The 15,706-nt window shown below is 37.4% G+C and overlaps 1 protein-coding gene across 7 annotated transcripts in view; it reads right to left on the bottom strand.

Moving 5' to 3' along the window:
* Positions 1–15,706, bottom strand: part of PRKAG2 (protein kinase AMP-activated non-catalytic subunit gamma 2) — a 425,664-nt gene that overhangs the window by 257,210 nt on the left and 152,748 nt on the right. For all 7 annotated transcript variants that reach the window (XM_052000483.1, XM_052000478.1, XM_052000477.1 and 4 more), the window contains one exon: positions 15,335–15,406. In XM_052000483.1, the coding sequence (XP_051856443.1) occupies positions 15,335–15,406 (72 nt within the window). The remainder of the gene's footprint in view (positions 1–15,334; positions 15,407–15,706) is intronic.

The following is a 15,706-nucleotide window of genomic DNA, read 5'->3' as shown; positions in this document are numbered from 1 at the left end:
GTTTCGAGTTCACTGCTATATTTTAAGATTTCTAACATGCAATTTCTAACTTCTTCCAACATGTAATTCCTCATGTAAACATCTTTTCTTGTAATAGTAAAATGGGTACAAAAAGTTCAAAAGGCTATCATTCACACAATCTAATATGCAGATGGACAATCTCCCCTGCAGAAGTGTAAGAATGATCTTATTCATAATCTGACACTTTTTTCTTCAATATACAGGTCTGAGCATTTTACTATGCTCATGAAAAGAAAATCAATCAATCAACAAACATTTATTAAACACCAACTATTTGCCAGGCACTGTCTTAAGCAGTGGGGGATTCAAATGTGAAAAAAGAAAGCTCTCTCGGAGCTTATAGTCTAATGGGGAAAAGAAGCTTATCTTCATTAGTCATAAATAGCAATAGATATAGTTTATCTAAATTTTAACAAAGTCTTATATGAGGGGAAAAAAAGCTCTCATTCTATTGCTGTGAACCACGTGGAAAGTTAGAGAGGTTAGACGAGAGTATAAAATTAAGTGGATGCAAAACTGACTGAATGGCTAAACCCAAAGTGAACAGGACCTTGGACAGCACCCATCTTTAGGGGTCAAGACTGAGAGGCAGAGGTATTGGAAACTTAAAAGGAGAATGAATAAGAGAATTTGCAGAGTACTGTGTCTCTCAAGGCAAGCCAGTTTTATATTCTTTTGATTGCATCACACAGCTATTGTTGAGAATAATTCTTCATGATCCCATTTGGAGTTTTCTCAGTGAAGATAATGCAGTGGTCTGCCATTTCCTTCTCCAGTTCATTTTATAGAGGAGGAAAGTGATTCAAAAGGGACTAAGTGACTTACTCAGAGTCACACAGCTAATAAGTCTGAGGCCATATTTGGTCCTCTTGGCACCAGGCTCAGCACTCTATCCTCTGTGACACCTACCTGCTCTAATTAACTACTCCTTTTTGGAACCCCATAATCCTGATTGTCTCTAGCCCATACCCACTTGGTGCTCTGACGCCTGCCTGGGCATGGCTACTGCTGGACCAAGCGGTACTAGGGTTATGGGGATATATTTTTGCATATATTCCATATTATATTCAGATGTCACAATCAATCAATCAATGAAGATTACTTAAGAATCTATGTGATACATCCTATGCTAATTGCAGAATGCAAGCTCTTTGAAATGAGAGACTGTTTGATTTTTGTCATGGTATACTCAGCACCTAGTACAGTAATAAATACTGGGTAACTGATCAGAGATCACATAGTTCCATTCTCTATCTGCCACACTGGAGACAAAGTGAGAATCACCTACTCAGCACTCCTTGAGGTCTGGGGCTTTTAAAGGAACTCCATTCAGTATCTCTTTAAAATTTATCCATGATTATTTAACATATTTATCTTATAAATCTGTATGTTTCCATATATCAATTATTTAATCAAATAAACTGATGAAGCAAGAGGGCACCTACTATATCTAAAGACACTGCCCTCCAGAAGCTCACAATCTAGTTGAACAGAGAGACAGAAAGACACACACACACACACACACACACACACACACACACACACACAGATGAACAACAGTAGAAGGCATTGAGTATCTTTAGTAAGCTCCTACTCCATTCATAGCCATGTATAAGACAGAGGGACTTTGGAACTGAGTTGGGATGTGGAATAGAATGAGAGAGAAGGGTTTTTAAAATGAATAAAGATTATATTTTGGTGTTAGGAGTTGAAGTGTATTGTTATAGGGCAAGATGCTTCTGTTCTTATGACTTTATGATCTAAGGAATGGCAGAAAAAGTGAATTGCTAAGAGGGAAAAAGGATCAGAATATATATATATATATATATATATATATATATATATATATATATATATATATATATATATATATCAGAAGCCAAAGTCAGTTTTGTAGGCCAAAGAAAATTTTGAGATCTTAACAATGACTAAGACCACCCGTCTTCCTACACACACACACAGGGGCTAACCCAGAAGAATTATTCCATTTCTAATTATCGTCTTTTTACCAACTTGATACAATCATTCTCTCCCTACTTCTGTTCCCACCAGAGGGCACAGTTGGAACTATTCATTTGTTCATTTATTTATTCATTCATTTATTCAAATTGGTGTATACCAACTCTGGGCAGGGCCTCCTGCTAAATTTGTCTGATTAAAAAATTATAGTCAAGTGGGGAGGTGGAAAAGGCATGTGAATAATACACAGTATGAGCAGAACATGTACTAATTCACACATGAGCATGTATAATGCATATATAAGCAGAACAAGTAGTAATTCACATAAGGGCACAAAGGACAGAGGATAGATGCTGGCTAGGAAAATCAGGAAAAGCTTTATAGAACAGGTAGCATTTGAGATGGACTTCCAAAAAGGGGCAATATTTTAATATTCTGTGATGGGGAAAGACATTAAAATCCAGGAAGAGGAAATAGCATATAGACAAAAATGGGGAAGTAAGAAAATATATATGGCATGTTTGAGGGACTAATTAAGTAGTTTTTGAAGAGGAGAAGGATATAATGTTGAACGTGATCTTGAAAAACCTGAAAAAACATGAATTGATACAAAATGAAGTGAACAGAACCAGGAGAACATTGTACATGGTAACAGTAATAATATATAATGGTCAACTGTGAATGACTTGGCTATTCTCAGCAATACAATGATCCAAGATAATTCCAAAGATCTTTGGATCAAAAATGCTATCTACATCCAGAGAAAGAATAATGAAGTTTGAGTATAGATTGAAGCATACTATTTTTCTTTTTTTTGGCTATTTCTTCTTTTACAACTAACATTTTGTTTGATTATATATATAAGCTATATCAAATTGCTTATATTATCTTAGGGAAGAGGGAGGAGAGAGATGGAAAGAGAAAATTTGGAACTCAAATTTTTTTTAAAACAAATGTTCAAAATTATCCTTACATACAATTAGGAAAAAGTAAAATACTTCATATAAAAAACAAAAATGACCTTGAATGCTAGAATAATAACTTTATCTTACAGAAAAGTCCAGGATTCTCCACATAATAAGACTCAAAAGCAAGGGGAAAAAAACCATCAAAATTCTAGGCAGAAAACAACTGAGTATTATGAAATAAAATCCAAGGGAGGAAGATTAAAGGTAAATGCATGAAAGTAGAAATTTATAGGAACAATTAAGCTACTACCCTACTGTTTTCCTTTTTCACAGAAAATAGTCCCAATCTAGCTGAAACTAGGGCCTGGTATAACATTCTCTTAAAGAAATCTCCAAGGACTTCATCATACTTCTTTATGACAAGAAAATTAGAGTAGATTTTCAAAGAAATATATTCTTTCACTGTTTGCAAGGGAAGGGCAAATGTAATTAATGGCAATGGAAGATTCCAAGGGTGCTGCTGATTTCTGCACTGGCTGTGAGCTGCAGGAAAAAGATGCTTTGATAAACTTAATTGGATGATTTCCTGGTTTCTGATGAACAAAAGAAGTCAGGAGCAACAGAGTTTGCTTGACTACATAGAAGCTAATGGAAGGCTGGCTGTTTGAGTAGGGCTTTTGTTCCCTGTCCTTTTAAGAGAGCTATTAGTGACACATTTATGTTGGAGTGAGAGGCAAAGGATTGGAGCAGGGCATGAGGAAGTTTCCAGGTCGCAATGGCCAAAAAGGAATATCATGCCTTGTCTGGGCAGGCTTGGCAATATAAGGAAAAGGGCACTAGACTTGAATTTGGGAGGTCCCAGATTTGAACTTGGAGAGGTTACTTCAGTATTTCAACCAATAAACAAAAATTAAGCACTTTCTAAGTTACCTGGCATGAGCTAAACTATAGGGATACAAGGACAAAAGTGAAAGTCTGCCTTCAGACAGTTTACAATCTGATGGGGAAAACAGAAAAATATGTATAAAATATGAGTATAAGACAGCTTTGGGAGGGAATGCACTGGTGGTGAGGGGATCGGGAAAGGCTTCTTAGAGGCATGTGAGGAGAGAGGATATTATAGACTGCAGAAAGGAACCATTTGCACTGTTTAATGAAGGTGTTGTGGAGCAAAGATGGTAGTCGCAAAGTTTTTAAGACATTTTTGGTTCTAATAGGTAGAACCCAGAAGAGCATTCAAATATGACATAATAGAAAAAGTACTCTGCAGTCAAGAAGCCATGGGGATTTGAACCCCTCTTCTAATCCCTCTTGAGGATCTTTGCTACATCTGTGATCTTCGGAAAGTTTCCTTGGACTTCACATTCCTCATCTGTTAAATTTGTTAGATTTCTAAAATCCCTTCCAGCTCTAAATCATGATTCTTCCCATCTATTTTTTATTCTATTCCAACTTATGTTCACTTAACTTAGATACATGAGTTGGGGTGGGTAGGAGAGAACATGAGAATTATGGGAAATACAATTTCAATTTAAGACCTGAGCCTTGAACACAATGTATAAGCAGAAAGAACTTGGTGTTTTAGTGTAGAAACAGAAGAGATACTCTAACTTACCTGAAAACGAAATAATTTTTTTATCTTTAATAATATTTTACTTTTTTTCAATTACATGTAAAGATAATTTTCAACATTTATCTTTGTAAGATTTTGAGCTCGAAATTTTTTCCTTCTCTCCTTCTCCAATTCCCCCCTGGACAGCAAGCAGTTTGATATAGGGTATAGGCATACAATCACCTGAATCATATTTCCACCTTAATCACATTGTGAAAGAAGACAGAACAAGAGAAGAAAACCATGGGAAAGTAAACAAAAAACAAAAAAGTAAAAGTCATATGCTTCAAGCTATATTCAGACTCCATAGTTCTTTGTGGATATGGATTGCATTTTCCAAAATGAGCCTTTTGGAAATGTCTTGGATCATTGTGTTGCTGAGAAGAGCTAAGTCAATCATAGCTGATCATCTCACAATGTTGCTGTTACTGTGTACAATGTTCTGGTTCTGCTCACTTCACTAAACATCAATTTATGTTAAGTCTTGATGAAACAAATTAAAACCGAAAAACACAGACTTTTGTATTATTTTCTACCAGAGGATAGGATATCCTGACAGAACTGCCCTTTAAGAAACAGAAGGAAGTGCGATCCACTGTTAGAAGGATGCTATAATGAAGCATAAGCTGATGGTAAATCATCATTTAATGGCAGTCCTGAGCCCATCTCTTTCAACACTGGCTCTAGTTTGTCACTGAAGGAGTTTTTGTGCTTGCCCTATTTCTATTAGTGTCTATCTACTCTGGTAAAATGACCTGGCCTTCAACCTCCCTCCCCAACTCCTTCTGCTAGCCCCTCTCCTGAGTCCCTTTGGCATTGGGATGCTTATTGACTTCCTGGATTTTGACCAGAGCTTGCCCCTTTGACTGCTATTTATCATTTCTTATATATATTTATCATTTCTAATCCTGCATCAGACACTGGAATCCCTGCCAGAAAGAAGGAGCTTCTGGTGGTTTTCTGATAGAATGAACCTTTGCCTAATTGATACCATTAACAGACAAGGACAACCAAACCAACCCTTTCACTATTTATAATTTACATCTGGATAGAAGTTTACACTTCTGTTTAAAACTGTGCTTCTCTTTACAAAAGTGGCACAATAGGTAAAATCTTGGGGGTCAGGAAGAGCTGAATTCAAATACTATCTTACTCAAACATTAACTAGTTGTATGATCCTAGGTAAGTAACTCACTTTTTAACTCTCTTGACTTCAGTTTCCTCATCTATAAAATGGGATCATAACAGTATCTATCTCACAAGGTTATTGTGAGGATCAGTAAGAATTGTAAAGTGATAGCACCCGGCTCACGTAGGTACTAACTAAATGTTTATTTCCTTGTTTTCTTTCCTTTTCCCTGAGGGTATCCTGGATAGTCTGATCTAAAGGTAATTATACAACACTCTTTATCGATACAATTTCTATTATCTGACCTAGCATTCTACTGGAGGAATTATCCTGAGATTGAATGATAAAATTTAGATTTCTGTTATAAATGAGCACTTTGAATTTTGAAAATTCACAAATCATTTGGTTTTGCCTTTTTTTTTTTTTTTTTAAACTAAAACTCTCAGTGATTCAGGAGTTTTCAATGAACAGCAATGTACTAGGCAAGGGAGAGGATGCAACAAAAGTCTCTCTTGAGATTTATACTACACATTGCAGTCAGACTGTCTATCTTTCCAAAACATTGCTCTTATAGTGACATTATAAATGACACTAAAAACCTCCAAATATTCCCCACTGCTAGCAGGAGAAAATCCAAAGATTTTCTTCTCAGAATTCAAGGTGCTGGGGGAAGATCGGTGGAGCAGTGGATAGAGCACCAGCCCTGAAGTCATGAGGAGCTGAGTTCAAATCTGACTTCAGACACTTAACACTTCCTAGTTGTGTGACCCTAGGCAAGAGGAAGGAAGGGAGGAAAGAAGGAAGGAAGAAAGGAAAGAAGGAAGGTTGGATAAGTCCTGTCTAATTGTTCATAATCCCATCTGAGGTCTTCTTGGCAAACATAATGGAGAGGTTTGCCATTTCCTTTTCTAGGTCATTTTACAAAAAAGGAAACTAAGACAAGCAGGGTAAAAATGTGACTTACTTGTCCAAGATCACATAGCTAATAAGTTTCTGGGTCTAGATTTGAACTCAGAAAAACATCTTTTTGACTTTGGGCCCAGCACTCTGTGCACTATGATACTACCTAACTGCCTTGAGGATACAAAGAAAAAGAATGAAGTAATCCCTACTTTCACTGTATCCAAAACACTCATTTCCCAAACAGGGCTCAGAAAAGCTATGTGTGCTATAAGTGGTGGAGGTAGAATTCAAACTTCCCAATGCACCATATCACCTCTTCCTGATATAGAAATATTATTTTTATTGTTGTTAAGAAATTTGAAAGAGAAAGGATTACTTCTAGTTAAGATGATAATATTCCTCAATAATAGAAAAGGTGGCAGCTGAGCTCTGCCTTGAATGAAAAGGATTCCAAATTGTAATGGTGAAATGGAATGAAAAAACATAGATTAAATCTTACTAGGGATAGTGCTAAATATTGGGGACAGAGACAAAAAAATCAAGATTGTGATTTTCTTGGACTGTAATACAAAGTGTGAAAGAGAGGAATATGAGATAAAACTGGAAATATAGGCTAGAGATAAATTATGGAAGGCCTTGAAAGCCCAAACTAAAGAGTTTGTATGTTGAAGAGTAGACAATAAATACAGAGCGACAAGACTAGACCTGCTCATTAGAAATAGTACTTTGGCAGGCATAGAAAGTTGTGCTGGGAGATATTAGAGACAAGGAAACCTGTTAGGAAGTTATTAAAATACTCTAGACAAGAAGTTGTTGTTGTACCAGTGACATCATGGCATATCTTATATGTGAATTGAATTTAAGTGGAAGAATTAATGCAAAGTCGTCATCAATCTAGTGTCAAGACAAAGATCAGAGGACTGGGCAAAGATCCCAGATGTGGATAATTTTGACATCCTTAATGTCCGACCAAATTTTAGGCATTCCAGGGCACCTGCTTCAGCCACCTCCACGCTGTTAGAACAAACTGTTCTCATCAACCCTCTCCACTGGGTAAAGTCCCCACAAGCTTGAAGTAGAGATTCCTCTAACAGGTTTGAAACATTCTAGTTACCCTGGCTTAGCTTGTCTGCTGAAATGGTTTTACTGGGTCTGGCCGCTGTATATGCTACAGCTTCTTGGAGTCACAGGTGAAAGCTGGAAGAAAGTAGACTCGAAAGTGGATGAGGAGCCCTAGAAAAGACTCTGCAAATTCTCACAGCAGACGTGTGAGTCCTCCATGAAAACCCCATACACCCCAAACAAGAAGAAATGAGGTCTACTCGATGGTGGTAACAAGATGGGCAGCTGGGAGACATGTTGAATTCTTGAAACCTGATTGGAAGTGGAAGTTAGAGGGAAAAAAGACAGGGAGAATGCTGGTGCTGTAAATATAAATACAGTTTTGAAAGGGAAATAAGTTTGATTTGATATAATGATGGTATATGATCTGCAAATGGTCTGAGGACAGAAAAGAAAGCAGTGGCCAATGAGTCTAATATGGAGGGGAGAAAGTAGGATCAAAGCAGGAGACAGGAGTATAACAGAAGCCAAGGGAGCAGAAAATGTTAATATGGGGATGGTCAGCACTGTCTAATGTTACTAATGACCCAGCCATACCGAACTACTTGCTATTGTTGTTCATGTTTGGCTCCATTTTTTATTTCTTAGTTACCTTTGCACAAGCACCTGAGACTGTTGGAATTCCTGATTTCCTTCCAGACTCAATGATACCAATATGAGTGTCTGCTGATAATTCAGAAACACTGATTGAAAATGAAATAAGAAACAAATTTTTCTGTCAGGAAGTAAGGAATGAAAAGGGGCAAGAGAAACAGGGGTGAAGGCAGGAGTACCATAAGAGCACTAGTTAAGTAGGTGACCTTGAAATTCAGGCAAGTTAGTTTCTCCACTATAGGAAAATTCTTATAGTCTTAGATCATGGCTAGTCAAGACAAAGGGATACTTTCTGATCTGATTTTTCTTGTGTAGCATGATAAATGTGGATATATGTTGTACATGTTTAACTTATTTTGGATTACCTGCTATCTAGGGGAGTGGAAAGAAAAGGGAAAAAATGGAACGCAAGATTTTGCAAGGATAAATGCTGAAAACTATCTTTGCATGTATTTAAAAAATTAAAAGTTATTATTAAAGTTTGAGGATAGATGCAGATGAATCATGTGAAGATGGTACGTGGGTTAGGTTAACTATTAGGAGGGATCCCAAACAGGCCAAAGAGAATAGCAGATCCTTATAAAAATTAGAGAGCCATACAGAGAACATTAAGAAACATGGGAAAGGCCATGTATAAGAAAAACAAACAAGGGTGAAAAAAGAGGGCAAAAGAGGAAACATTCGCTTGGGAAATGAGGGAAAAGGGTAAAATGCTAGAAAGCAGTCAGGAGTTTATCTGCATTTCTGAGGAAAAAAAAGAAGTGTTTTTCATAAACAACAAAATGGAAGTGGAATATAGAGGAAAATGGATTTGTTACCATAATTCCCCTTACTCACATACCCTCAAGCATCATCCTTTTACAAGCATACCTCTCCATTGAGTGACCCTCATTTAAATGAACTTTGCAGAAATTGCTTATTTTTAATGGCTTAAGATTGTGGCAATATTTTGTTGAGCAAATCTATCAGCACCATTTTTTCAACATGTACTCAACATTGTGTCTCTGGGTCACATTTTGATAATCTTGCAGTATTTCTAGATTTTCATTTTTATTATATCTGTTGTGGTGATCTGTGAGCAGTGATCTTCGTTGTTATTATTATAATTGTTTTGGCATGCCACAAACCACTATAAAACAGGGAACTTGATTAATAAATGTTGTATGTGTTCTGATTGCTCCACTGATTTGCCATTCTTGGTCTCTCTCCCTATTCTTGGGCCTTCTTTATTCCCCAAGACACAACTTTATTGAAATTAGGTGAATTAATAATCTTACAATGGTCTCTAAGAGTTCAAGAGAAAGAATCCATTGAGGAGGCAAAATTCAATGCTGTCTTATTTGAAGAAATTACCACAGCCATCCCAACTTTAAGCAACCACACCCTATCAGCCAGCAGCCAATAACATTGAGGCAAAATTCTCCACCAGGCAAGATCACAATTCACTGAAGGTTCAGATAACGATTAATATTTTTAACAATAAAAGATTTTTTAAAATTAAGGTATGTGTGTTTTTTAAATATAAAACTACCATACACTTAATACCTACAGTATAATGTAGAAATAATTTTTATATGTACTGGGAAACAAAATAATTTGTGTACCTCACTTTATTGCTATATTCACTTTATTGAGGGGGTCGGGAATTAAACCTGGAACATCTCTGAGGAATGACTGTCCAATGAATCTCCCTTAGCACATATGCCCTGGTTAGCATGTGTTGAAAATCATCTTTAAATCTTTTACACATTGGTTTTTATCTTGCATTCCTAAAGATTGTAAGTTTCTTAAGGGTTCATTCATCCTTACTTCTGTCAGAGGCACTCAGAGCTGAGCAGAAGACATCCCTTTAAGGAGGAAAGGGACCAGGGCAGCTAACCCAGGTATAAGGCCATCAGAGGTCATAATTTGTCTCTCTTAGCCTTTTCCAGGCTGAGGTCAGAAGCTAGAGTCTATTTTGGGAATTTGAGGGGATGAGTGATGAAAATACCCGAGGGACTTTGCAAGGCAAAAGCATTTACATATGTGCAGAGCCATATTCTTGGTATTGTCAAATTTGACAATGGTACCCTCCATATGGTTAAATAAACAAGAAATGGGAGTCTATTCCTCCTGAACCAAGCTCCCACCAGAGTGTGCAAGGTAAGGTGGGGAAGGGAGACATTAATATGAATAGGGTGAGTCCTCCTTGTTTTAATCTCCAACAATCATGGGGCCTAGATTGAGGGAGGTCATTTTCTGTGTGTGAATTTGGTTGGATTCCCTTAGATTAATAAATGACTTCTTCCTGCTCTGGCAATAGGAGGTCGTATCACCCTTGAAGCTGAGCCCAAGACTAAGCTGGGAAACCTGACTGGACTAGAAATAATAGGCGTCATCCAGTTCTTCCAGAATGTTTACTCCTAACCTTGTTCTCTTTGTTTATGGTTGGCCATGGGACAATAATAGTCTGAAGAGTCTCTTTATCTTAGATTTCTCTTCTATTGATGGAAGAGCAGCAGAGGAGCAAACCTCCCTGTGAATTGAGGTAGAAAAATACTTGTCCTGTGAGTGCAGAAACAAACAAAAGTACCTGTGTGTGCGGGTTTCTCTCTCCCTTTATTTGTAGACAAATCCTTATGAACTCATGTCCTAGCAGAACCTACTGGGTCCAGAACAAATATGGAATGTTTATAAGATTATATGTTTAGGTTTATATTAATGATACTCTTTTTATTCTACAGAAATAATTTTTGATAGATTTGTATGTCATTTAGTAAACTATTTCTTTATAATCTGATAGTTCTCATTAAACTTAATGCTTTCTCAAACAAATCTATGGGCAGCAAAGAGGCATAGTGGACAGAATGCTGGGCCAGGAGTCAGGCCTCTTTTTCCTGAGTTCAAATCTCAGACACTGTCATTACATATAATCCCAAGTAAATTATTTCACCCCATTTGCCTCAGTTTTCTCATCTATAAAACGAGCTGGAGAAGGAAATGGCAAACCATTCCCTGGATCTTTGCCAAGAAAATCCCAAATGGAGTTACTAAGAATCTTATATGATTTGAGCTAGAACGTGTGTGTGTGTGTGTGTGTGTGTGTGTGTGTGTGTGTGTATGTGTGTAATTTTGTGGAGTTCAGCTTTTCTGGCATCCTATGTCCAAGGACTGAAAATGCCAGGAGCCCTGGATCTAGGATACATGGAAGTTTGTTGAGACTGGGGATTGGTTATCCTTCTTCTAGCAAGCTCTATCACAAACCAACATCCACAAAGGTAAAAGAGGTGCCTGAGGGAGTTTGGAAATACCAGAGGAAAATTGGGGTCCAGTAAGGAATTAAAGTAACAAAATCTTCCCAAAAAAAGACCTACACAGTGCAAGATCAAAGACAGATTAATTCAACAGCCAAAGGCAACTCATTTCTTCCACATCTGCAGGTGTGAGCTGCCCCTCTGGAATGGCAACTGTTATTTCAGGTGGTCTGTGGCTTAGTCACTTGCCACACTGGCCTTGGAACCCATTAAGTGTAATCCCCCTACAATTTTGGATTTCTCTCTCTGAATCTATTTCTTTGGCTTTCTTGATTCAAAATAGTCCACCTCTTCTCACCTACTAATTTGTTCTTTTTGTATCATAATCTGGCATTAATTCTGCTATCTTTTCCATTGTAGTTTGAAGGAAATACAATTTGCCAAGCATTTATTAAGCACTTGCTGTCTGCCAGGCATTGTGCTCCCCTCTGGAAAATATCAAATGAAAAATAGTCCCTTCCTTGGAGGAGTCGTCCAGACTAGAAAATATAAAGAGGAGCATCTCCCAAACTAACCTGGCCAGAAAATATTTTAAGACTTAAATTTTATTACTGATGACCTACATACTACATCCAAATCTCCTGAAAGAGGAATTTGTTTATATTTCTTATATGGTTTTTCTTTTTCTTTTCCCCCCAATGATGAGGGAGGAAATGAGATGGTAAGAAAAGAAAGCAAGAAAAAAGGGAGGAGGGAGAGGAAGAGGGAAAAGGAAAGGGAAAGGGAGAAGAGAGAGAGGAAAAGAAAAGAAAATAGATTTTTTTCAAATACAAATTAAATTAAACTGTTGTTGGAATCTATTGATGTTGGTCTGGAAAGATCTAGGGATACAGAACATACCAAAATGAAAAGGGCCTTGGAGAAATATTTAAGAATATTTTCACAGTCATAAATCACTGCATGCAATATTTTTGCTACAAAAATTCTTTCATCTCTTTGAGTCTTTTACCCAATACCTTAGTTGTGTCAGGTGGCTGTAAAATATGGGTGGGGATAAGAAGCAGATAAAGAACACTTTTTTATCTAAGACCTTGAAAGACCCCTGGCCTCCCTTCTATTCCTAGGGTAATGAATATATCAACAAAGTATCTCAAATCCCATCCTACCCCTCTACTCCACCCCATATCTATATTATGCAAATCTTGGTCCCTCATTCAAGGAATATGAGATAAGATTAACCAATCTTTGTGGAAATAAATACAATTTTCATATTGGTTCAATACTATTAAAATCTGTATACTGTCTTTGAATTCTTCTAGTTCACGGTCTCTTTCCAACTAGACCATAGCTTTATGGAAGGCAGTGATACTGCCAAGCATCTTGTTGGACAAGAAACAGGTACTCAATAAATGTTCCCTGATGCTAATGATCCTCTTAGGATTTTTGTCCCTGAGCCAGATTTTCCTTCCAGTCTGTTTGAAATACTTTCCTTTAAACATCAAAATCCTCCTCCACTTCTTCCCACTTTTTTATAGACCCAGGAAATTCCTGAGGCAAAATCATTGGGCTCCATTTTGAAATTCCCATCCATTTGGTTGCAAGAGCTACTAATAGGGCAGGTAAAAGTAAAGCCAACTACTCTTGGCAGGGAGAGAAGGTAAAAGGGGAAAAAGAAAAAGAGCCCCATAGGTCTGCAGTAATTAATTAGTTGATTCAATTAAATTTAATTAAAATGCTCAGAGCAAAAACTAACTTCCTCTGCACAATATTTACCATTACTCATAGTTATCCTTAGTGATTCCAGCTCCTGTAGGCACTCAGAGCAAAAAAATCAAGTTTTAAGGCAACCTATCTGATTATTTTGATATTTTTAGTTCCAGGTTCAGGCTACACTCCTCAATTTACTGCAGATGGCTGTCTGTAGGGCAGTGGAATAACAGACTTTGGGAAGAAGGATGGCTGTGCCATCTCCCAACTTCTCATCACAAATCCACTTCTTCACTGGAGGAGAAACACTGGCCTCCTTTGCTACCAGGTCCCAGAGGGTAGAAGACAATTGCTTTGTTTTTTCTCCTAATCCCCCACCAAAGCCCTCTCTGACCCAGATTTAAGTCTTCAAATTCACACCCCAAATAGCATCTCTGAGTCATTGATGAGTTACATGAATTCAAGCAATTTTGCTGTTATTCAATCATTTTCGTCATGTCAGACCCTTTGTGGCCCCATTTGGAGTTTTCTTGGCAAAGTGGTTTGCCATTTGCTTTTCCAGCTCATTTTACAGATGAGGAAATTGAGGTAAATGGGATTAGGTGACTTGCCCATTGTTACACAGCTAGTAAGTGTCAGAGGCTGGATTGGTCTTCAAAATGATGAAAGCCTTCTTGAATCCAAGCCTGGCATTCTATCCACTGTGCCATCTAACAATGAGAAAGGAAAAGGAGGAGAGTGTAAAGAAAGAAGAGAAAGGGAGAAAGGGGGACAGGGAATGGGAAAGGAAGAGAGACAAGAGCAGTTTAGGGGAAAAAAGATGCAGAGGCAAGAAGATTAGAACTTTGCCAGCTAGATTAGAACCTCAAAGCTGGGCCCAGTGATTTTGCCTCAAGGAATTTCCTAGACCCACAAATAAGCTGGAAAAAATTAGGAGTATTTTGAGAAACTCAAAGGAAGCATTTGTGGGAGTTTTTATGATAGTAGAATTGATTTTTAAAATTTAATATAATTTAGAACTCAATACACAAAATCTTAGCATTTCCATCATTACAGATAGCAGTGGGATGTTCCAATTAAAGAAATTTAGCATTTGGGAATGTTTGAGCACCAGACTTGAACAATTATCTACAACACAAATATCCTGCAAAATGAAATGCCATTATAGCAAGACAGAAAAACCAGGGTTTAACAAATGACAAATCCTTGAAAGGTTTCAGTCATTCATCTTCATTTAATTTTCATTAAATATCATATACAGAATTACTTGTTTATGAGCATTGAACAAAACAAAACTTCTATTGAAAAATTATTTCAATTAAGTGTAAATGTTCAAAAAGTCAGGAGATGGGGGGACTGGAAGTGAAAAGAGAAGAAAATAAATGAAAAAAAGGGAAAGTCAGAGAGATGCAGTAGGAAGGAGGGTTCTGAAGAAGCAGGGAAAGGAAAGACAGAAATTGAATATTTGTCCTTTTTTCTTGAAAAGGACCATGTCATCAGGGAAGGGATGCCATGCAAATGAGTTGGATTTATGGGAGGCTGGGCTGTGCAGTTACCAATCTCACTTTCTACTTCAGACCCACATGGGTTCAGTGATAAGATATAGATCAGGATGACTGGAGAAGGAGAAGGAGGGGGGGCAAGGAAGACAGAGAGTGAAGGAATGTGTGAGAAAGAAAAAAGAGAATAAAGGTCATAGCAAAGGACAAGAAAAAAAGATATTCAAATCTGGGCCATTTCAGGGTCAGAATCAACTTTTAGTTTTCCATGATAATGAGGGCAGAGCTATCTTAATTAAATCACCCCTGTAGATAATAACCACATTTCATATTCAATACCACTTTCAACTTTTCTCTCATGTCCAGGATCATTAATAGAGGGAGTATAATCAAAGGAATGAATATGATAGGATTTTGACCATTCTGCTGCTAATAAAGGGCCCAAAAAACAGATATAAGTGACTAGAGGAAGGAAAAAAAATACCGAGTCTGGATAACCTATCACCTGAATCATCAGTTCCAGGCTAGACAAAGACAAATGAGCAATATATGGAGGGGGCTTCCTATAGCAGTAAGAGCAGAGGATGGGACTGATCTAGATCTCTCCCTCAGTCCAAACACACAAGCTGGGAATGAGATGGTCCTACCTTATGGGAAGCATGTTTTTCCGAGCTTTCCAGGTCTCCATCTAGGAATGGCATGGCAAAAGAACTAAGGTCCTAGAACAAGAAAAAAAGAAAATGTCTGTTATTAACAGCAGCAATCAAGCCTTTATCTGGCTTCTTTTCTGGAGGACAGTAAATGGTTGTAGGAGTATTCACTGAGTTCTGCATGACCTACTACCATCCAGAATTTCCTCTTCCCCCAACAAACAGAGATCACATTCAACAAGCTGTAGGTTATTTACCCAATAACAATACACCTAAAGAGAGGAAGATCTCGAGATATCCAGAAGTACAAAACTATAGGGTTTGGGATATAATGGGTTCTGAGGGATACTGAGTGGGAGCAAGGGATGA

The sequence above is a fragment of the Antechinus flavipes genome, chromosome 5 (genome assembly GCF_016432865.1).
Source record: "Antechinus flavipes isolate AdamAnt ecotype Samford, QLD, Australia chromosome 5, AdamAnt_v2, whole genome shotgun sequence".
Taxonomy (NCBI): Eukaryota; Metazoa; Chordata; class Mammalia; order Dasyuromorphia; family Dasyuridae; genus Antechinus; species Antechinus flavipes.
Note: the sequence above shows the minus strand (reverse complement) of the source record. Positions and strands in the feature narration are given on the sequence as shown.